Source organism: Polypterus senegalus, chromosome 16, assembly GCF_016835505.1.
Source record: "Polypterus senegalus isolate Bchr_013 chromosome 16, ASM1683550v1, whole genome shotgun sequence".
Taxonomy (NCBI): Eukaryota; Metazoa; Chordata; class Cladistia; order Polypteriformes; family Polypteridae; genus Polypterus; species Polypterus senegalus.
Window position 1 is genome coordinate 57,521,967 of NC_053169.1, and position 23,388 is coordinate 57,545,354.

At 38.4% G+C, this 23,388-nt stretch overlaps 1 protein-coding gene across 1 annotated transcript in view; it reads left to right on the forward strand.

The window, feature by feature from the left end:
• Positions 1-23,388, forward strand: part of usp34 (ubiquitin specific peptidase 34) — a 480,412-nt gene that overhangs the window by 53,966 nt on the left and 403,058 nt on the right. The window contains exons 3-5 of the mRNA XM_039738342.1: positions 10,023-10,446; positions 14,746-14,796; positions 16,510-16,659. Coding sequence (XP_039594276.1) covers positions 10,023-10,446; positions 14,746-14,796; positions 16,510-16,659 — 625 coding nt within the window. The remainder of the gene's footprint in view (positions 1-10,022; positions 10,447-14,745; positions 14,797-16,509; positions 16,660-23,388) is intronic.

Consider the following 23,388-nt stretch of genomic DNA (forward strand, 5'->3'; position numbering starts at 1 on the left):
ATGACAGCAACACTCATCACTCTCAACAGTGACAAAACAATTACATTGACAATCATGTTACGTTATTTTCAAAATGTTTCCTTTTCTTTTTCATTGCTTCTTTAACACACTACTTCTCTGCTGCGAAGCGCGGGTATTTTGCTAGTTGTTAATAAAACAGTAATTACCACTCAAATCAGGAATGGACGTCTGAGCTATATCACAGCTACTGGAAATAGTTAGATTAAGCTTTAGTAAACCTGAACAAAACACATTTGAATTTGTAATGGGTGTAATGCAATGATATAATGATTTTTGAAAAGGCAGAATTGAAGGGTGATGCATGTTTGTGACAATCGAAGGCATCTAGAAAAAATCACTTATCTTGGTCACCTCTCTGATGGTGCTGGATAAGAAATAAAGTAGTCAAATATAATTAATTGTTGCAGTTTATTTACTTTATCTTAAGTAGTAGTATTTTAAAATAAAACTTCTAAATTGAGCTACAGCTTTCACAATTTATTCTTCTAAATGAGTTTACAAGTTGATTGGCATATTCTGTTTTTTATTTAACAATTTAACTGAGAAAAAAAGATTGATTGACATAGCAAAATTATTTCTAAAATATGTATGTGCTAGTTGTATTTTATACAGGTTTTATGAGAAATCTTGATGAATAATTCGGCAAATAGTCAGTCTGAAATGTTTAATACTGTTTTGACATCGTGCTGAATGCTGAAGTATCCGTTCTACCAGCTGTCTCTGGTGTTCTTACAGTTGTCAGTGGTCTACCAGTAAATTGAAAATTATAACTTAATATAAAATCTTCTCTGCATATCTGATGTATATTTAGATTCAGTGTATGAGGCACCTATCAGTTGCACATGCCCGCAGAAACTGCATTTAGCATACAACACTGCTACAGAATTGTATGTATTGTGCTGGACACATTATTAATATTTTGACATTTTAGTCTTGCATTGCAGTTCTTTCACTTGACAAGCCTGTCTGTGTCATTAACTCCTCCACACCCATCTTACATGAGTCTCTGCTGTTAACCATTTGACTTTGATCGTTTTTTAGGTTGTGAGAGGGGTGATAATGATGTGGGAAATATTTTTATGTTTAGGTCCCCTAGAAACAAAAGCTCTTTGTGATGGATCAGAGGAATTGTTTGTAGAATATGTCTGAGATCGTATACTACCGTAATAAAAAGAATACTAAATAGACATACAGTAATATTTTATTCACCACAGAAATCAAACTTGGCTAATCTATCACAAACCTATCCATGACCTGACACATAGTTTAAAAAAACACTGACATAGAGTGAGACTTTTAGAGAAATTCTTTGTCTATTAAAATGGGTACAGTTAAAATAAACTGCAGACCACAAGTGTTAACCTGTTCATTTTTATTAAGAAAATTAAGTTCCGTCGGCTTAATTTTCAGTATGCATAAAAATATTGAAATGCAAAAACCTCACCTTAAAATGTATAATTTTTTAACTAACCATAATAGGGATTAAAACTTTTTTTTAGTTTATTACATAAGACTCACTCAGTCAGTCATTACCCAACCCGCTATATCCTATCATAGGGTCACAGGGGTCTGCTGAAGCCAATCCCAGCCAACACAGGGTGCAAGGCAGGAACAAATCCCCGGGCAGGGTGCCAGCCCACCACAGGGCGCACACACACACCCACACACCAAGCACACTAGGGACAATTTAGGATCGCCAATGCACCCAACCTGCATGTCTATGGACTGTGGGAGGAAACCAATGCAAACACAGGGAGGACCCGGGAAGTGAACCCAGGTCTCCTTACTGCGAGACAGCAGCGCTACCACTGCACCACCATGCCGCCTTACATAAGATTCGTAATACTTTATTTCTGTGTTTTATTCTAGATAAGTTGCAGATTTTAAAGGATAAGTTTGGTATTTTTCAAGTTAAATTTATTTCTTCACAACTTTGTATGTATGCATTTGCTATGCAAAGTTGTGTTCTAAAGTTAAGCGTTTTCTATTGATTTTGAAAAGAATACTTAGCCATTTCTAGCATTTTATAATGTAACCTATGGGGCATTGAGCACCACCGGAAAATAAAACCCTACAAACTTACTGAATACATAATCTTTGAAGTGGCAAAAAAAACATGCCTTCCGTGTGTCCAACACATGTTTGTGGCAAGAAAATGGGTCTTGAAATAATTTATGTATTGTATATTCTGGGTACTAATTTCTCAAGATAAGAATACATCCTTGTTTTTTTTTAGTTTTAAGGCTAAGGATCTGCAGTGGTATCCGGAAGGTTGCTGGTTCGAATCCCTGTTACTGCTAAAAGAGATCCTACTCTGTTGTGGCCTTGAGCAAGGCCCTTAACCTGTAAAATATACAAAGGCACTGTACAATGGCTGACCCTGCGCTCTGACCCCAAGGGATATGCGAAAGCTAAAAAATTACTAATATAAGAAATTGTATAAATTGAAACTAAAGAGCAAAGAAATAAATAATAAAAAAAAAAATCATCAGTGTTTTTGTAGTTTTCAGATAATTTTTGTTTTACTTATTATTTAGTTTTTTGATTTTTTTTAATAGATTTTTGCCATTTTCAAATTTTACTATTTAATTGGAATTTCCTTTTTTGTTTTTATTTAGTTTTAGTTTTACAGCATTAACTTTCAGTTTTTGTTACATTTTATTAGTTTTATACTACTCTCTAAAAATGTCCACATGGTCACAGTTTTGCCAGTGTAAAAAGTGTTTTTTTTTTTTTTAGGTGTTCATTTTGTATCTATCCTACAAGTTTAAGCAAATGGTTATTTAATTTCAAAAACACTTTCTTTTTTTATTTTTGATATACTATTTCTGAGCTGTAAGATCACCACACACAATTATTTTTTTTTTTTTTAATCTATCTTTGATGTTACTGATCCTACCTATGTGTTATACTCATTTTGGAACTTTGAAAGTGTATTTTTTCCACGAATTCTTAAGTTACTACTTGAGTTAAACTTTGTTAATAACAGTATTTGCAGAAATAGAGAGTGAATGTTTTTCCATGTATTTAGTCCATTTTTGCAAGCATATTTTTAAATTAAATACTGAGCATCTGTTGTAATAACATCTCAAATCATTCACTTAATAGGCAACTTGCCAAATGTGGTAGCTCCCTGTGAACCTAAACTGGGAGTCTGTAATTTAACAACACATAGGAATGAATTGGCAGTTGAGAGTGCTTAATGACGTACTTCTAATATTCAGCTGTAAAACAATATCTGAAATTATTCACACTTGGTCTGTATATGCATGGGGAAGACATTCAAACTCCATGGAGACACTGACCAGGTTAGTAATCAATCCTGAACTCCTAGCACTGTATAATAATAATAATACATTTTTTTTTATATGGAACCTTCCCCATATTAAAAAAACTACAACAGGATTAAAAGCAAACATGACATTAATAACACAAGGTACAAACTAATATCAAACATTAATCACCAAATAGGTAAATATTTGAAAGCCAAAGTTCTGAATTAGATTATGAAGCAATCAGAAAAAGGAAGAAAGCCATGATTTAAAAAGGTTTATGCATGGTTACGTGTAGAAATATAAATGTAGATGTTTCAATCACCCACAGTGATAAGGAGAAGTGAATAAGATATTAATGGATTTCATTATAAATTTTACAGTCAAGCACTCTAAAGACATGGACTCTCAACAGCTATTTGTTTGCTGTTCAGTTCAGAGCTAACAATCCCAGCCAGACCTCCATGCTGCAAAGTAAACACTCAGATGGTGTAGCCTCACATAGAGGTGCAAACTACTCAACCTTTTTTTTTTTTCTTTCCATTTTTGCATTCTGTATCAAGATTGCAATAGTTCTAGTACATAACCGGTGTTGAGCCACATATTAAGCATGGAAATATTAGATAAAGAAATTTGTTCATCAATCCATGACTGGATTTTATTTCAATACAGGATAGATTTAGTATGTTACTTTCGTTAAAATAAACCTTGTGTGGGTTACTGTTAAAAACTTTGCAATGCTGTGGCATTCTAAATGTATTAAGATCATTGCAGTCTGACCATTTGCTATTGAGGAAACATTTAACACATAGAAGTTCACTATAATGGTGTGACAGGAACTTTTACCTTTTCGGCAATTGTTAGTATCTTCCGTTAATGCTTGGGCACGGCCCCTGAAGCAGTAGCAGGAGCAGATCGTTTTGGAGCCATAACAAAGGGCTTGACTATGCACAAAGATAAACACAAAAGAGCACAAAAGTTAACTGTTTACACAGCAAAACACACTGATGCTGAATGAGCAAGATGAGACTTTCTGGTTAACGCAGTGGAATCGAATTTGGCGCTCCGTCACTGAGCCAATCAGCATACAGGAACTTAACTGTGTGCCTTGATTGGGTAGCTTCTCAGCTATCCACCAATAGCGTCCCTTGTATGAAATCAACTGGGCAAACCAACTGAGGAAGCATGTACCAGAAGTTAAAAGACCCATTGTCTGCATGGGGTGTCCTGGGACGGTTTGGGTTGTGTCGTGATCGTGATTGAGAGAAGAAAAGTGGAAAACAAAATGCTTTTACAAGTACTATAAATTTACGCCGGCTGTTATAGACACAAATCAAATAAATGTATGTTTTTATTGTATAATATTAACAATAAGAGCAGCTCACTACTCAAAACAGTAGATTTGCGAGGCAGCCAGAATCTAACCGGCAGCCTTTTGATTATAAGCCAGCAGTTCTTACCGCTGCAACACAGAAGTTGTCGTATTATACTTGCACCTTTTGTGAAAGTGTTTATTTGATATTTTGACTTCAGGCTTCACACATTTTACAGTTTGTCTACATTTTGTCATTACTAAAACATGAAAAATGTTTCTGTTTTAACGATGTGTTTACATAGATAATTGTAGAAACAGAACACACATGAAGTGCATGTGTTCCAAATAACGATATATCCTCTAAAAGTCCAGCACTTCACTCCAAGATAATCAATGCTTGAGATGGGAGAACTTTTTGCTCTTTCTGTAGCCGTGGATGGTATAGCAGGCTGCTTGTGTTGATCGACACATTTACAAGACAAAAGATGCTGATGGAGAGGTGCGCTGAGATTTAAGGTGGGCCGGAATTACAGTTTTTTTTGTAGGCTTTGGTAATTCTAGTGTTAAACATTGCTTAAATGTACATGTACTTTATAGGATTTAATCAGTAATTGCAATATAACTTTTTTTGCTGTTACAATATACATTCTTATATTTATGCAGGTGTTTTTTAAACCGTAAACAAACTTGATATTGCAGTATAGCAATTACCATTTTAGTTATTCAGTGCTTGTTTCTTACCACCAATTGTACTGTATGACACACACAAAGAAACAATAAACACAGTACAAACCTTTAAAAAAAGCTTCAAATCTATCAACTGTATATAAGGTGTTTATCAAGAAGATGCAAGGCTAACTTGCTTAATATGTTCTAAAGTAAAATTGACAATTTTTTTCTATAAGCCTGCTGTTAACTAAGCAACAATTTATATTTTTTCTTTATCTTTCATTTTTTAATTGTTCTACTACAACAAGCTTGTTTTCTGTCCAAACTCAGACAAGCAGTATTTGTTTTAATTACAAAATAATAAAGGTCTGAATTCATAAAAGTAGCTTTTTTACTGTTTGTCTAATTGCACAGGTTGACTCCTCCAATTAATTTTTTCTCAGTGTGTTACACCACTTAATGTAAAGGCAAATATTCTGGTCTTCTCTCTCTCTGTGTTGAAGTCTGCACTTTCTGCTCTCTGTTTGCAAAAAGAGATGTATGGGTGCTGTAATACCTTGTGTAAAGGAGCACTGTATCTAAATTACAGTAAAGCTTAGAAAAGTAGATGCTGAAGAAAAATAGTTTTTTTTTGTGCTTGGCCAATATACAATAGACCCCTGCGAAATCGTGGTTCAGGGTTTGCGGAATTTTCCTTAGAGCCTAACTATTATTTGTTAGCGGAAAGCGCAAATATCCTCCGCAATTTTTTATGCCTTTTTTCATGGCAATACTGTGCTGTAGAGAGAACAGGAAGCAACCGCTGAGGGAAAGCGGTTTGGGATGGTGAAAGTAGCCTATCCGAGAGCGTTATTCATTTCTCCTGGCTGCTGATTTATTGCTGCCCTATAATGCGTCTCCAGGTGAGTGGGTTTACCACTGCTGAGGGAAACGCGGCTTGTGATGGTCAAAGTAGTCAATCTGAGAGCGTTATTTATTTCTCCTTGCTGCTGATTGATTGCTGCCCTTTGACGCGACTCCAGCTGAGTTTCCTTGTGTCTTTCATTTTGTTATTGTATTCATTTTGTTATTCTTAAATGTACAAGATGTCGCCGAATCGCCCCTCACCTTCTAAGGCTTCTGGCACTGAACCTAAGCGCCAGAAGAAGTTTAAAACACTCCAGGAGAAGGTTGAACTACTGGATTTCCTCCTGGAACTAAAAGGTGATGCTGCAGTAGCGCGCCACTATGGCATTAATGAAAGCACTGCACCCTACATAAAGAAGAACGAAGCAGCAATCTGGAGTACCGTATCTGTAAGTTTCTGTGATAGTGCCAAAAAGGTAACGACCGTAAGGAATAAAAATATTGTCAGGATGGAATCTGCCTTGGCATTGTGGATCATCAACTGCAGGAAGAAGAACATCCCCGTGGATGGTAAAATAATCCGTGCGAAAGCACGGAAATTGTACCAGCAGTTCGCTACATGAGGCAATGTAGAAACTTCCCATCACAATGTTCCAGAAACCTATAAAGAAAAGCCAGCACGAAACCCCACCAGAAGAAGACCCGTCCAAATATACGACTCCTCCTGAAGCACCTGAAGAAGAGGCGCCACCTGAGGAGTTTTAAATCCTCTGCATCATACTGCACAGCTACTTCATCATCATCATCATCAATATCCTTGATAGTCAGTCCATTGTACTATATTTTGATTAAATGAAATTATTATGTATTTACTCTACTTATAACAAAGAAAACGACAGTGCATACCAAAGAAAACACGCTTGCATGAATTACAGTATGTATAGAGCTAACATCGGTATTTTACATTCTAGCACTGCGGGAGACATATCAGTACAGTACTGTACAGTAGACGGGTTTACCTTTACATTCTGTTTTTAGGTAATGTATTAAGGTAATTTTTTAGGTAATGTATTAATGTATTACGCTGAGTTTGCAACGAAATTAAAGTGCTTTGGGGGCATACTGCATTTAGGGTTTAAACTATAAAAATAGGCATTTAAAAAGTATTTTTTAACCACATCCAACAATTCACGGGTGCTCTAGGAATGTAACCTCCGTGAATTTTGGGGGTGTACTGTACTGATCACCAATCAAGTGTTTTGTAATGAAAATTGGCCAATTTAGATTGACCCACAATCAATCAGAGTATCGCTGTCATCAGCCCCACATATACTGCATCCAGAAAGTATTCACAGTGCATCACTTTTTACACATTTTATGTTACAGCATGAGAATTTATCTGTACCAGTTCCTCCTCACAGCCAGATTCTTCTCAGTCAAAATCTGCCATATTCTTTCCAGACTTCGCACTTACTTGAGAACTACTGCAACTCACATCATCCGCACTTAACATGTCATCAACTATATGCCTGCAATTGGGATGTTAAGGAAAGGAGGAATGCATTTGTAATATTAAAACATCTGCATGTTAAGGAAAGAAAAATGAATTCTTACTGAAAGTAAAACTGATAAAATATTGTTCACACTAAGAATTATAGTCTGACCTCCTCAGTAAGCTGCTTTTAAATTTAAACACCTACTGTGTATCTGCATGTTTATACATACACACACATACATACATATATGTTTAATACATACATAAATACTGTACTGTACAGTGCATCTGGAAAGTATTCACAACGCATCACTTTTTCCACATTTTGTTATGTTACAGCCTTATTCCAAAATGGATTAAATTCATTTTTTTCCCTCAGAATTCTACTCACAACACCCCATAATGACAACGTGAAAAAAGTTTACTTGAGGTTTTTGCGAAATTATTAAAAATTAAAAACTGAGAAATCACATGTACATAAGTATTCACAGCCTTTGCTCAATACTTTGTCGATGCACCTTTGGCAGCAATTACAGCCTCAAGTCTTTTTGAATATGATGCCACAAGCTTGGCACACCTATCCTTGGCCAGTTTCGCCTATTCCTCTTTGCAGCACCTCTCAAGCTCCATCAGATTGGATGGGAAGTGTCGGTGCAAAGCCATTTTAAGATCTCTCCAGAGATTTTCAATCGGATTCAAGTCTGGGTTCTGGCTGGGCCACTTAAGGACGTTCACAGAGTTGTTCTTAAGCCACTCCTTAAGATATCTTGGCTGTGTGCTTAGGGTCACTGTCCTGCTGAAAGATGAACTGTCGCCCCAGTCTGAGGTCAAGAGTGCTCTGGAGCAGGTTTTCATCCAGGATGTCTCTGTACATTGCTGCAGTCATCTTTCCCTTTATCCTGTGTACATTGCTGCAGTCATCTTTCCCTTTATCCTGACTAGTCTTCCAGTTCCTGCCGCTGAAAAACATCCCCACAGCCTGATGCTGCCACCACCATGCTTCACTGTAAGGATGGTATTGGCCTGGTGATGAGTGGTGCCTGGTTTCCTCCATGATGCCTGGCATTCACACCAAAGAGTTCAATCTTTGTCTCATCAGACCAGAGAATTTTGTTTCTCATGGTCTGAGAGTCCTTCAGGTGCCTTGTGCCTTTTACTAAGGAGTGACTTCCGTCTGGCAACTCTACCATACAGGCCTGATTGGTGGATTGCTGCAGAGATGGTTGTCCTTCTGGAAGGTTCTCCTCTCTCCACAGAGGAACTGTGGAGCTCTGACAGAGTGACCATCGGGTTCTTGGACAATTGCTTTGACTTCATGCTTGGTTTGTGCTCTGACATGAACTGTCACAACTGTGTGACCTTATATAGACAGGTGTGTGCCTTTCCAAATCATGTCCAATCAACTGAATTTACCACAGGTGGACTCCAGTTAAGCTGCAGAAACCCCTCAAGGGTGATCAGGGGAAACAGGATGCACCTGAGCTCAATTTTGAGCTTCATGGCAAAGGCTGTGTATATGTGCTTTGTCATTTTTTTTATTTTTAATAAATTTGCAAAAACCTCAAGTAAACTTTTTTCACGTTGTCATTATGGGGTATTGTGTGTAGAATTCTGAGGAAAAAAATTAATATAATCCATTTTGGAATAAGGCTGTTGCATAACAAAATGTGGAAAAAGTGATGCGCTGTGAATACTTTCCGGATGCACTTTATGATATCTTGAAAAACAACCATGGATCTCTGTATATTGCGTCAGCCTGGTTTATAACACTTTTTTTTAATATGCCAAAAGTTTTTCTTTGCAAGAGTGGTCTTTGTTGTGTGTCATGCTTTTGTGTGAGAAGAATACACAACTGTTAGTTTGTGCTCCTGTTTTTGTATCAAATTTTGTACCTTTTGGAATTCGTTTTTAACATTTTTGTTATTGAAAGCATCTCGATTCACAGTTTGGCATTTTGGGTTATTTTTAAAGCTTATTTCAACATTTGTAATGTTTTCTTATAGAATATATCACTGTTTGAAAAGTGCAGCTGCAATGTGCTTAGTCACTATGATTGTGCTGTTGAAATTACAGTACAGATAAAATATATGTTTATTATTTGAAAACAATAAATATTTTTAAGTTTCTATGTTCAGTTATGGAAAGAGTTCACATTTGTGCAAGCATTTTAATGAATTTGAAGAGTATGGCACACATCATTAATATGAGGGATTTGTTGCAAGATTAAAAATTACAAAACTTTTCCCACTTCATTTGTTTATACTTTAACCTTATGAGCTGTACTCCAGTGATAGTTAATCATTCACATTTTCTTCCAGTTTGGTGGTGTTTCTCTATTTTGTTCTTTAAAGTTAACATAATTTATTCTGTTTTACTTAAACATATTTAATTTTTTTCCCGACAGACAATGTCTTTGTTGCTTCAAGGAATATAAGCACCTAGAAGTCTTCAACCATGTTGTTTATGCACTTATAAACCTGGTAATACAACAAATTCAGGCTCTACGGAGTCAGCTTTGTAAATCCTTTGCTGATAATGTCGAGTCAGGATGGACAGATGTAAGTCATCAAAATGATGAACCTATTAATGTTGAAAGAGATTCCAATGATGACGAAGTAGAACTGGATGGCAAGGATACAGTGGAGAACAAGCCAGACAGTTTCAAATCTTGCAAAAAAACTGATGATACTTGTGATAAGAACCCAGATTCTTTCACTTCATGGAGTACTGAGGAGAAGGAGAAGCTTCTGCTGTGTGTAGCAAAGATATTTCAGATCCAGTTTCCTTTATACACTGCTTACAAGCATAATACTCATCCAACTATTGAGGTATTGAATATTATTTTGTGTTCTTGTTATTTTCATGAAAACTCTTGCTGTAAGTTATTTCTATGATTAGTTTGTATCAAATGTTTTTTTTTTTGTTTTGTTTTTCTTGAAATGCCCTAATCTTTTATTTACACTGTCAGCCTGGCACTGCCAGATCTGAACACTAGCTTGGCGAATTGCTTGTGTACTAAAATAACTTTAGCTGCTGGTGGAAGGCCCACTTTACTCTTTGGTGCAATTTAGAGTTGTGCTGCGATGCAGCAGTCTATTAGCCAGCGAAAGCGCTTTAAAGAAGCTGTCTGTTGTTACAGTTCTGCCTTTGTCCAATCTGATAGTTGTCATGCGACTTCCACCTGGAGCTAAATTCACTTCAGCATGTGAGCAATTCGCCATGCTAGTGTTTAGATCTGACAGTGTCATGCTGATCGTGTACACGCCCAAAAAGAAGAAGCCTTTGATTTCAGTCTGCAACAGCCGGCGTAAAGTGTGGGCGCCCACACCATCAGCATGGCTTTTAGATCTAAACACTACCGTGGCAAATTGCTTGCATGCTGAAGTGATTTTAGCTGCAGGTGAAAGTCCCATTTTACTTATGGTAACAAACAGAGTTGTGTTGCATTACAGCAGTCTATTAGCTGACGAAAGTGCTGTGAAGAAGCTGTCAGTTGCTACGGTACTGCATTTGTCCAGTCTGATAGCAGTTATGGGACATCGTATCTTTGATTGCTGGTACAACAAACTGTTCTGAGCAGGCATCAGCCACAGCATTGCTCTTTTGAAAAAATTGGAGATAAATGCCATCAACTCAAAGAGGGAGAGGCAAGTTTGTTGTACCATGTGAATGTCACTGAGAGAATAAAATGGAATAATAAAAAAACAAGAGCTAACTTTTACAAGTAGCCAAAGTTTACCCGGGTGTTACAGACTCAAATCACTTGTATGTTTTTATTATACTGTATAAATAATAATCATGAACCTGGGACCTTCGGGTTATAAGGCAGCAGTTCTTACCTCTACACCATTCAAGAATATGTGTAAACTCCCTGTCAATTGACATTTTAGCTTGAGTTTTTAACTCATTAACAGCCACAAGTAAATAGAATGCTTTTTTTACCTTTGGTTATATGCCTGAGTAAAAGCATATTTGTTTATTTATTTTCACTAAAGTTTTCACACATTATACATTTAATGTGATTATTTGTATAACATGGAAAAAGTTTCTGCTTTAGGTATGTATTTAGCATTTCTTTTCTTTCTCGCATTTCCTTTCATCGTACACTTACCCTGATCTTTGTAGACACAGAACACACATGAAATGCATTTATTCCAAATAACAATATACTGTATTATTTACCCTATACAAGTCCAGATCTCACACACAGATAAGGAGCTTTGGCTTGGAGCTGGGAGAACTTTTTGCCCACGAGCTGAGCTCCGTCAAGACGGGGGATGGGACAGCAGGCTGATACTTTTGCTGATCGACACATTTACAAAACAAGAGACGCGGATGGTAGAGGTGTGAAGGGATTTAAGGTGGGCCGGGATTACGAGGTTTTTCGTAGGATTCAGGAGTTCTAGTGTTAATGCTGTAGCACTGATGATATATATAGCATTTATTTACAACATTAGACACACCAAGGTTATTATAGTTTTGACTTTTTATATTAGTTTTTATTTCTATGTTTTTTCTGACCTTACTTGGAAATTCAGTTTAGTTTTAGTTTTCCTTCATCATATGTTTTTAGTTTTTATTTCACAAAGACATTTCTATTTTATTTTCATATCCATTAGTTTCAGTTTTAGTAATTATGGTCTGGTTAAAGAGCTAAGTTTAGTTTTCTGTCACAATCAGAACTGAACTCTTATCGGGTTAGGATACAAGTTTAAATGCTTGCTACACCACATCGTTTACTATCTGGTTTTGTTTTTGTCTGGGAAAAACAAGCAGAATCAAAACCAGATACTGAATATGAACAGTTTTATACAATTTTGTAATTTTTTAAATATTTTCTACGTCATTTGTGCTTTTTTTCTTTTATTGCCCAGAATGGGCCAATTTGTAATGAAATTTAAGTGATTTTGCCACCTACATGCCTGAAAAGAGATCAAAAATCAGAATGAAGCATTTAGTGTCAAGGTTAGAGGCAGTGGTACTTGAATAGCCCACGCTTAAGAATAGTCAGTCAGTCATTATCCAACCTGCTCTATCCTAACACAGGGTCACGGGGGTTCTTCTGGAGCCAATCCCAGCCAACACAGGGCGCAAGTCAGGAACAAACCCCGGGCAGGGTGCCAGCCCATCGCAGAGCATAGTAAAAGTAAAAACCCTTAATGAGCAGAGCAAGAGCAGGTAACAGGAGTGCGGACAGCCACAAAATGACAGAGACATCATCTGAGATTAGGAACAATATATATATATATATATATACATTATGTAAACCTGCTTATCCAGAACAGGATGGCAGGAAACCTGGAGCCTACCCTAGCAGGTTTGGATGCGAGGCAGGAAAAATTCCTGGTATGCAATATGTATGATATGGCTGATGTTAAGAACAAAAAGAATATGATATTTCAACTATCTATTTTGAGAGAGAGATTGAAAAAAGGGGGACAAATATTTTAAAACATAATTCTGATACTGGATTATTTTCACAATATTAGGCATTTTGAGCTGTGAATATAAACTAAAAAAGATAAATGAATAAATACAGAATAAATACAAAAACTGATTAGAATATTTAGTTTTTCTTCAGTTGGCAGACTCTTTTCGCCTACCTACCTTTAGTTCAGTAGAGACATTGCCAGCTCAGGAATTTCACAAGGTTTGTATCGCTTCCTTGTTAAACGACCTTTTTAAAGCAAAAGTTGGTCAGTAACAATATGCTGATCAGTGTTGATTTTAGTTTTCGTTAATTATATTAACCTTGAGACACACAATTCAGTTTCAGCACTGATTTACATAGCACTTCTTGTTGAATAATACAATGTAAAAATAGGAGTTTTTGGGTTGGGTTAATCTTAACCACTTTTTCCTGCACGTACTTACTTTAGTAAATAAATCCCTACTTTCCGGTGGTTGTCTTTTTCGTTGACTGCATAGAAGCTTGCAGTTCCTCTGACATTTTGAAGTCTTTTGTTATTCATTTCATGAAAATCAGCAGTTGTGCTGTGTCACAGACATCACAGCTCTCACCCAAAGCCAAGGAGAAGTTATCAACATTTTCCACCATGCATTTTAACTGTAGTAACAGATTCTTTGCAATTTCCTCGATCTGTTCTGTAACCGTTTGCTGTGAGAGGGATGGTTGATGTTCAGATGCATCCTTCTTCTCTTGGTAGAGGATTGAAGCCAACTCAAATAAGCACTCAGAAAACTGTTTACAATTTTGTAAGCTAATATATGGCTGCTATCCTTCGCTGGATTAAGTTTTGTAAAAAGACTGCTGTTTTTGCAGTTTAGTTAAAAATTCACCTGCAGTCCTCATCTTCTCCTTTTCAGATAAGTTTTAATATTTTTTTGCGTGCTTGGTCTTGAAGTGATGGACGGCTTAAGTTGTAATCTTTGAATGCAACGATGTGCTTTTCGCTTACCAATCAGATTGCTTTACTGCTAACCTCCATGAAAAATACTTAGGTGTCCAGTATTTGTTGATCTGTTTTCCGTGTCAACATTTAGTTTTTTTTACCACTCATTTTTGTTGTGTCTTTGCACAAATTGTAGATGGGACCCAGGTTAATAGGCGTCGTCTCCCTTTATTCAATATAACACGAACAATAATTGGACCTTAAACAAACAAAAACAAAAACCCTTGCAGCTTCCTGTTGGTCTCATTCCTTCTCTTTATCACCCCTTTATATGATGCAATCTCCTGCAATTTCCTAATACATATCCATTTTGATCTGTGTCTGCATGGTCACATTTAGTAGCTGTGATGTGGACTGACACACTGAAGCAAGTACTTGCTGTCCACATCACTATACGGAAACAAAAAATCATGCACTTAACAAAATTTCACTCAATTTTCTAGCCTGATGTTAGGTTTGTCTTAGCTTCCATGGACCAGACAGATCCAGACCACAGGCCGTACAATGCCCAGGTCTGATATAGATATACGGTAGTCTACATAGAAGTGGTAAGAGAAGCTGTTATGATATGTAAGCAAATAATAGTTTGGTTAAATAAAGTGTTTAGTGAACATTGTTTCATTTGGATTAGATTTATGATTATTGTGGTATAATTTCTGCTTTGTTTTAAAATAACAAAATCATACAAAGAATGTGCTTTTTCTTCTTTGGCAGGATATATCTGCTCAAGAAAGCAATATTTTGGGATCATTTTGTGACATGAATGTAAGTAAGTTTCAGTTAGTCAATTGGCTACCTGAAAGAAGAGTGCTTTGTTATCAGACATTTGTTAATTGATGTAATGTTTGTAATTGTTAATTATTTGTTTTTTAAAATGTTAATAGTTCAACATCTCTTCGTCTTAGAAATGATAATAGGCTATTTGTAGCATTTTTAACAGTTCAAAATAGTAATAGACTTGTGCATTAATGGTGTTCCATGTTGTCTCCAAGAGCATGGTTTAACTCCATTATAGTTCTTCCAGTCCTGTTATGAATTATTAAAAATCTTACTTAGATGCAAGTATATGATAACTTGCTTTAAAATTATTATTAATGATAAATTAAGTTTACATTTCTTATGTCGGATGGCATTTAGTCTATGAACTACTCTTCTTAGTTACTCTTTTTTTTGTGGTCATATAAGTTCAGTTATTTATACATGTATAGGTAGATTTAGTTCACATTGCCACCATAGAAAATACCTTGTTTAAATGAGCAATAGAAAATTTAACATTATACATAGTATTGTGTGTGTGTTTTAAAGGATTTGTAATAAGCTTTGTAATGGATTATCACATGAATATCACAATATCATATTCCAAATATTTATTACAGATTGAATATTAAAGATTTTATTACAAATTGTAAACTTCATCCTGTACGTTCATGCCAGGTACTGCTATGCAAGATTGTGGAATTTTTAGTCATCACTCCTAGGAATAGACTATTTGTTTTAATTGCTAAATGGCTATTATTGTCATCCCTGAATCAGACAGCCTTCTTTCTAGTGAGAAAACATAGCCATTTATGTTTCAGATGTTTTAACACTACAAAATGAACTTTGCTGTAGCATGGTATCGTTGGTGTCGGCTGGATGACCTGCTGGTATGGCAGAGGGCATAATCATGTTTCTCCAACTAACAGACTGGAACTTATAATGCACTCAAAGTCTAACTTCAGTTAGACTTATAATTTCCTTGTTGTTGTTTGAAGAACAAGTGTGACCCCTCCAGTCCTGGCTAAACATAATCTGTAGTGCCACTACTGTATGCAGAAGACTTTTAATAATATGGTGTTTTACTGTATTGTTTTTGTTAAATATGTGAAACATCCAAAGACGAGCAAAAACCAGTCTTTAAAAACAATCCTGAGTCATCAGGATGTTGCAGAAAGAAATTAATAATGTTGTTTGACATTGCAGACCAATCAGAAAGGTTTCCACTCACCTACTAATTTTAAAAATTGAGCTGTCAGAAAAATCTGGAAACTATATCTATAGAATATTTTCCCTGATCTAATTTTCTTAATGGGTAGAAAGTTGTTTTGAAAGGGAAATTTCCTAAGTAAATTCAAAGCCAACATTAAAAATAATTATCAGCACAGCAAAAGTTTATCTCTGCGTAAAATATAAATTAGTCTTAAGCAGCATTTGAACACTGTGAACAAATGTAAAGGAAATTGTAGAAAACATTTTTAATTGGGGTGTGCCATTTATTGGTATTGTGAAAATGACACATTTAATTGCAGAGAAACAGACATTAAACCGCCAAAAATGTTAACCCACATTTGAATATTTTAAAAGTAATACATTATTTCTGTTGTGAACTGTTCAAACCAAAGTTATTGGTTTAGATGGCAAGTTCTAATTTGTAAATTTTCTTCAAGTTGTTTTTCTGTTTTCTTTTCTTACATTTTTCTTAAATGCTGCCTTTTGTAGGATGTAGAAGTACCATTACACTTGCTCCGATATGTTTGCCTCTTTTGTGGTAAACATGGCCTGTCTCTCATGAAGGATTGCTTTGAATCAGGGACCCCTGAAACCCTGCCATTCCCAATAGCACATGCTTTCATAACAGTTGTTTCAAATGTAAGTAATATTTTTTTAAGAAAAATATATTTTGCTTCTTATTTTTGTCTACATGTTGACTGTGTTATAACACCCATATTTACAAATGCTTAACTTACCATACACAAATGATGTTCACCTGCTTTTTTTTAGCAACATTCAGGTATCAAACAGACATAAGTATTCTTCCCAGGGTGCATTACAAACAACAGTTAATATTTTGTGTATTATTAGTGATACAATAAAGTTTATAAACCAATATGGTAAAAGTTTTTTCATGTATATCTGCTTTTAATTGTATTAGTTGTAATTTTTTATGTTTCTTAATTTTCCTATTCAAAAAACACAATGTATTTCTTAAAAAAATGCTTAAATGCTGAGCTGTATTTGAAAATACATTTCTGGGATATGAATTAGAGCCCATTCACGTGTTGTAAATTTCTAGCATTTGTTTAGTGTTTTTCAAGCTTTTAATGGCTTTTTGAAAGCGTTTTTCAAGTGTTCTCAGGTTTGTTTGGGTGCTTTTAATGTGTTCTTTGAGCATTTTCAAGCATTTTTCCACTGTTTGCAAGTGACCATTTTGCAGGGAAAATATGATTGACATTTGCATTTTGTTGGTTGTGAGGTGATTGTTGTGTTTCAAAAATGTCTTGTAAAACAGTTGTCCTTGGCATTGTGATCATACATATTGGGGTTCACAGTGTTCTGCAGCAAATGGAGTTGAGAGAACTCTTTATGAAGAATTCAGGCAGCATTCCGAAATATTCCACAATTACACATGGGTGTCAATAAGTACGCAAGTAGTGATATGTGAAAAAAATCCTTCAAAATGTTTCTGCAATTTTTTTGACTCTATTTATTAAGAATTTCAAAAACAAATGACATCATTTTTCTTCAAAGTTACCATCCTTTGTGATGCAATTTTCGCAGCATCGTACCAACTTTTGATGCCATCAGCAAAAAATGTTTTTGGTTGAGTGTGTAGCCACTGATGCACCGCTGCTTTCACATCAGGGTTCTTTCTTAATTCCTTGTGGTTGTGGCTGTAGCTCCATATCCGGAGTGCTCTGCATCAGTCACACTAGTACGGCCATTTTCGAATGTTTCAATCCACTCATAGACAACTCTACGAAAGAGAACTTTATTCCCATAATGAGCACACATGCAGAGATGAATTTGTGTTTCTGGCACATCTTCTGCCCAAAAAAAGTGTATGATAGAACACTACAATTTATGCGTTTCACAGCCATCTTCACCACATGGTGACAACTTTTGTACTAAACTGCAAGGGTAGCCATCTTGCCAGACAGAACTAGTCACATGACACTCTCAGACATGACCAATTACTGCTCCTCCTGCCTTCACCGTTTCCAACGAAAGTATAAAAATACAGAAACTTTTTGAACAACCCTCATAATTGCGCTATTTTGCGAAAAAATAAAAAAACAAACAAAAACTTTTGTTGTTGGTGCAACATCATGCAAGTGTGTGAACTAGTTGTCTAATAACAGCTAGTGAGGAAGGGGATATCATGCACAATGGTAAATAACTCCGAAGAACTAAACATACAGTATGTGGTATTCATATACTTTTAATCCTGCATAAGGGATAAATTTAATTTGCCCAGTTTAGAGTCACTGTGAGCCAGTGACTATCATTGCAACACTGGGTGTAAGGCAAGAAACAACTGTGGTGGAGAATACGACAGTCCTATTCAAAATGCAATTGCACAGACAAGCAGAAAATAGTGTGTTACAGTGGGTACTGAAAGTATTCAGACCCCCTTCAATTTTTCACTCTTTGTTATATTGCAGCCATTTGCTAAAATCGTTTAAATTAATTTTTTCCCTCAGTAATGTACACACAGCACCCAATATTGACAGACAAAAAAAAAGAATTTTTGAAATTGTTGCAGATTTATTAAAAAAAAACATGGTCCTAAGTATTCAGACCCTTTGCTCAGTATTTAGTAGAAGCACCCTTTTGAGCTAATACAGCCATGAGTCTTCTTGGGAAAGGCAACAAGTTTTTCTCACCTGGATTTGGGGATCCTCTGCCATTCCTCCTTGCAGATCCTCTCCAGTTCTGTCAGGTTGGATGGTAAACGTTGGTGGACAGCCATTTTTAGGTCTCTCCAGAGATGCTTAATTGGGTTTAAGTCAGGGCTCTGGTTGGGCCATTCAAGAACAGTCACAGAGTTGTTGTGAAGCCACTCCTTCGTTATTTTAGCTGTGTGCTTAGGGTCATTGTCTTGTTGGAAGGTAAACCTTTGGCCCAGTCTGAGGTCCTTAACACTCTGGAGAAGGTTTTTGTCCAGGATATCCCTGTACTTGGCCGCATTCATCTTTCCCTCGATTGCAACCAGTCATCCTGTCCCTGCAGCTGAAAAACACCCCCACAGCATGATGCTGCCACTGCCATGCTTCACTGTGGGGACTGTATTGGACAAGTGATGAGCAGTGCCTGGTTGTCTCCACACACTGAGGAGAGGCAAGACACATGACAACCCACATGGAGTTTGCTAAAAGACACCTGAAGGACTCTGAAATAGTGAGAAATAAGATTCTCTGGTCTGATGAGACCAAGATAGAATTTTTTTTTTTAAAGCGGTATGTGTGGAGACAAACAGGCAAAAAAATATTGAGAAAGCACATGTACATAAGTATTCACAGCCTTTGCCATAAGGCTCAAAACTGAGCTCAGGTGCATCCTGTTTCCCTTGATCATCCTTGAGATGTTTCTGCAACTTAATTGGAGTTCACCTGTGGTAAATTCAGTTGATTGGACATGATTTGGAAAGGCACACATCTGTCTATATAAGGTCCCGTCAGAGCACAAACCAAGCATGAAGTCAAAGGAATTGTCAGTAGACCTCTGAGACAGAATTGTCTCGAGGCACAAATCTAGGTAAGGTTATAGAAAAATATCTGCTGGTTTGAAGGTCCCATTGATCACAGTGGCCTCCATCATCCGTAAGTGGAAGAAGTTCAAACCCATAAGGACTCTTCCTTGAGCTGGCCGGCCATCTGAATTGATCGATCGGGAGAGAAGGGCCTTACTCAGGGAGGTGACCAAGAACCCGATGGTCACTCTGTCAGAGCTCCAGAGGTCATCTGTGGAGAGAGGACAACCATCTCTGCAGCAATCCACCAATCAGGCCTGCATGTGGCCAGACGGAAGCCACTCCTTAGTAAAAGGCACATGGCAACCCGCCTGGAGTTTGCCAAAAGGCACCTGAAGGACTTTCAGACCATGAGAAACAAAATTCTCTGGTCTGATGAGACAAAGATTGAACTGTTTGGTGTGAATGCCAGGCGTCACATTTGGAGGAAACCAGGTACCGCTCATCACCAGGCCAATACCATCGCTAACAGTGAAGCATGGTGGTGGCAGCATCATGGTTTGGGGACGTTTTTCAGTGGCAGGAACTGGGAGACTAGTCAGGATAAAGGGAAAGATGACTGCAGCAATGTACAGAGACATCCTGGATGAAAACCTGCTCCAGAGCTTTCTTGACCTCAGACTGGGGCGATGGTTCATCTTTCAGCAGGACACCGACCCTAAGTACACAGCCAAGATATCAAAGGAGTGGCTTCAGGACAACTCTGTGAATGTCCTTGAGTGGCCCAGCCAGAGCCCAGACTTGAATCCGATTGAACACCTCTGGAGAGATCTTAAAATGGCTGTGCACCGACGCTTCCCATCCAACCTGATGGAGCTTGAGAGGTGCTGCAAAGAAGAATGGGTGAAACTGGCTAAGGATAGGAGTGCCAAGATTGTGGCATCATATTCAAAAAGACTTGAGGCTGTAATTGCTGCCAAAGGTGCATCGACAAAGTATTGAGCAAAGGCTGTGAATACTTATGTACATGTGATTTCTCAGTTTTTTTATTTTTAATAAATTTGGGAAAACCTCAAGTAAACTTTTTTCACGTTGTCATTATGGGGTGTTGTGTGTAGAATTCTGAGGAAAAAAATGAATTTAATCCATTTTGGAATAAGGCTGTAACATAACAAAATGTGTAAAAAGTGATGCGTTGTGAATACTTTCCGGATGCACTGTACATTACCTTTCTTGTTGCCTGTTAAAATTTACATCGCTTCTCCGTGATCATAAATACACACCTGACCGAATTGTGTATTCTTTGAAATTAAACATGTCATTGCTTTGACTGGTGCGGGAGCACAGATTGTCATAGAGTATGGTTCATTATTGTGTAAATCCACGTTTTATGCATTGAATGATGCAAAGGTAAAAAGACTTTGTTTTCCACTCTTTTCCTTTTATTTCTGACCTCGATTTGTCCTGCTATTTTTTCAATCACACCTGGTTCTGATGATTAATTACCTTTGCGCTAATGCAATCTCTATCTTTTTTTGATACTGTAGCGACTGATGTAATAAAGTGTCACAAAAGTTCTACTTGAACAATCACCATCTTTGTAACCCCAAATACAACTTTCTAGCACCTGCCCCCCACCGCATCAATCAGTCTTCCGGGTTGTATTCCGCCCTCCATCACTCAGACCTAACAGTGACTTAAAACAAAAAAGGCTTCAACTTGGCTGGGACGCTACAATACTTTCGAATTTTACTGCTTTCATATTCTGTACCTTTCTCTGCATGTTTATCGCACCATCATTTGTTTGAACCTTTATAATTCTCCTGCTTTCATAATCTTTTACCTGCCTTTTTTCTCTACCAAAGGTCTCTTTTCTCCGCGCTGCTCTTTCTTCTTTGCGTAGAGCACAGGATCTTTGCGTGCTGCCGCTGGCTGTGCTCTTATTTGATAAGAAGGGCGTGTCTTTCAAGAATCTCATGTTTGACGTCCCTGTGAGACGGCTGTGGGACAATCTCTTGGCACCAAGTCTCATGTTTACGGTCCCCGCGAGACGCTCCGTGGCCAGTCTCTCATGTCTTTTAAATGTCTTCCAAGATTCTTCCGAGAAGATCACGCATCGTCACCCTGGAAATTTCCTTTCCATCCATCCATCCATCCATTCGTACTCCTCCGTTTATCCGAGGCCGGGTCGCGGGGGTAGCAGCTTAAGCAGAGAAGCCCAGACTTCCCTCTCCCCGGCCACTTCTTCCAGCTCTTCCGGGAGAATCCCAAGGCGTTCCCAGGCCAGCCGGGAGACATAGTCCCTCCAGCGTGTCCTGGGGCCTCCTCCCGGTTGGACGTGCCCGGAACACCTCACCAGGGAGGCGTCCAGGAGGCATCCTGATCAGATGCCCGAACCACCTCATCTGACTCCTCTCGATGCGGAGGAGCAGTGGCTCTACTCTGAGCCCCTCCCGGATGACTGAGCTCCTCACCCTATCTTTAAGGGAAAGCCCAGACACCCTGCGGAGGAAACTCATTTCAGCCGCTTGTATTCGCAATCTCGTTCTTTCGGTCACTACCCATAGTTCATGACCATAGGTGAGGGTAGGAACGTAGATCGACTGGTAAATTGAGAGTTTTGCCTTACGGCTCAGCTCCTTTTTCACCACGACAGACCGATGCAGAGCCCGCATCACTGCGGACGCCGCACCGATCCGCCTGTCAATCTCACAAACCATTCTTCCCTCACTCATGAACAAGACCTCGAGATACTTAAACTCTTCCACTTGGGGCAGGATCTCGCTCCCAACCGTGAGAGGGCACGCCACCCTTTTCTGGCTGAGGACCATGGTCTTGGATTTGGAGGTTCTGATTCTCATCCCAGCCGCTTCACACTCAGCTGTGAACCGCTCCAGAGAGAGCTGAAGATCACAGCCTGATGAAGCAAACAGGACAACATCATCTGCAAAAAGCAGTGACCCAATCCTGAGTCCACCAAACCGGACCCCTTCAACACCCTGCCTGCGCCTAGAAATTCTGTCCATAAAAGTTATGAACAGAATCGGTGACAAAGGGCAGCCCTGGCGAGTCCAACTCTCACTGGAAGCGGGCTCGACTTACTGCCGGCAATGCGGACCAAGCTCTGACACCGGTTGTACAGGGACTGAACAGCTCTTATCAGGGGGTCCGATACCCCATACTCCCGGAGCACCCCCCACAGGATTCCCCGAGGGACACGGTTGAACGCCTTTTCCAAGTCCACAAAGCACATGTAGACTGTTTGGTTAAACTCCCATGCACCCTCTAGGATCCTGCTAAAGGTGTAGAGCTGGTCCACTGTTCCGCGACCAGGACGAAAACCACACTGTTCCTCCTGAATCCGAGGTTCGACTATCCGACGGACCCTCCTCTCCTGAACCCCCGAATAGACTTTTCCAGGGAGGCTGAGGAGTGTTATCCCTCTATAGTTGGAACACACCCTCCGGTCCCCCTTTTTAAAGAGGGATCACCACCCCGTCTGCCAATCCAAGGCACTGTCCCGATGTCCATGCGATGTTGCAGAGACGTGTCAACCAAGACAGTCCTACAACATCCAGAGGCTTAAGGAACTCCGGGCGTATCTCATCCACCCTCTCCCCGAAGCCGCATTCCGCTTGGCCTGCTGGTACCTATCAGCTGCCTCTAGAGACCCACAGAACAAAAAGGTCCTATAGGACTCCTTCTTTAGCTTGACTGCTTTCCTCACTGCCGGTGTCCACCAACGGGTTTGGGGATTGCTGCCGCGACAGTCACCGACCACCATACGGCCACAGCTCCTGTCAGCCGCCTCAACAATAGAGGCACGGAACATGGCCCATTCGGACTCAATGTCCCCCACCTCCCTCAGGACGTGGTCGAAGTTCTGCCGAAGGTGGGAGTTGAAGCTA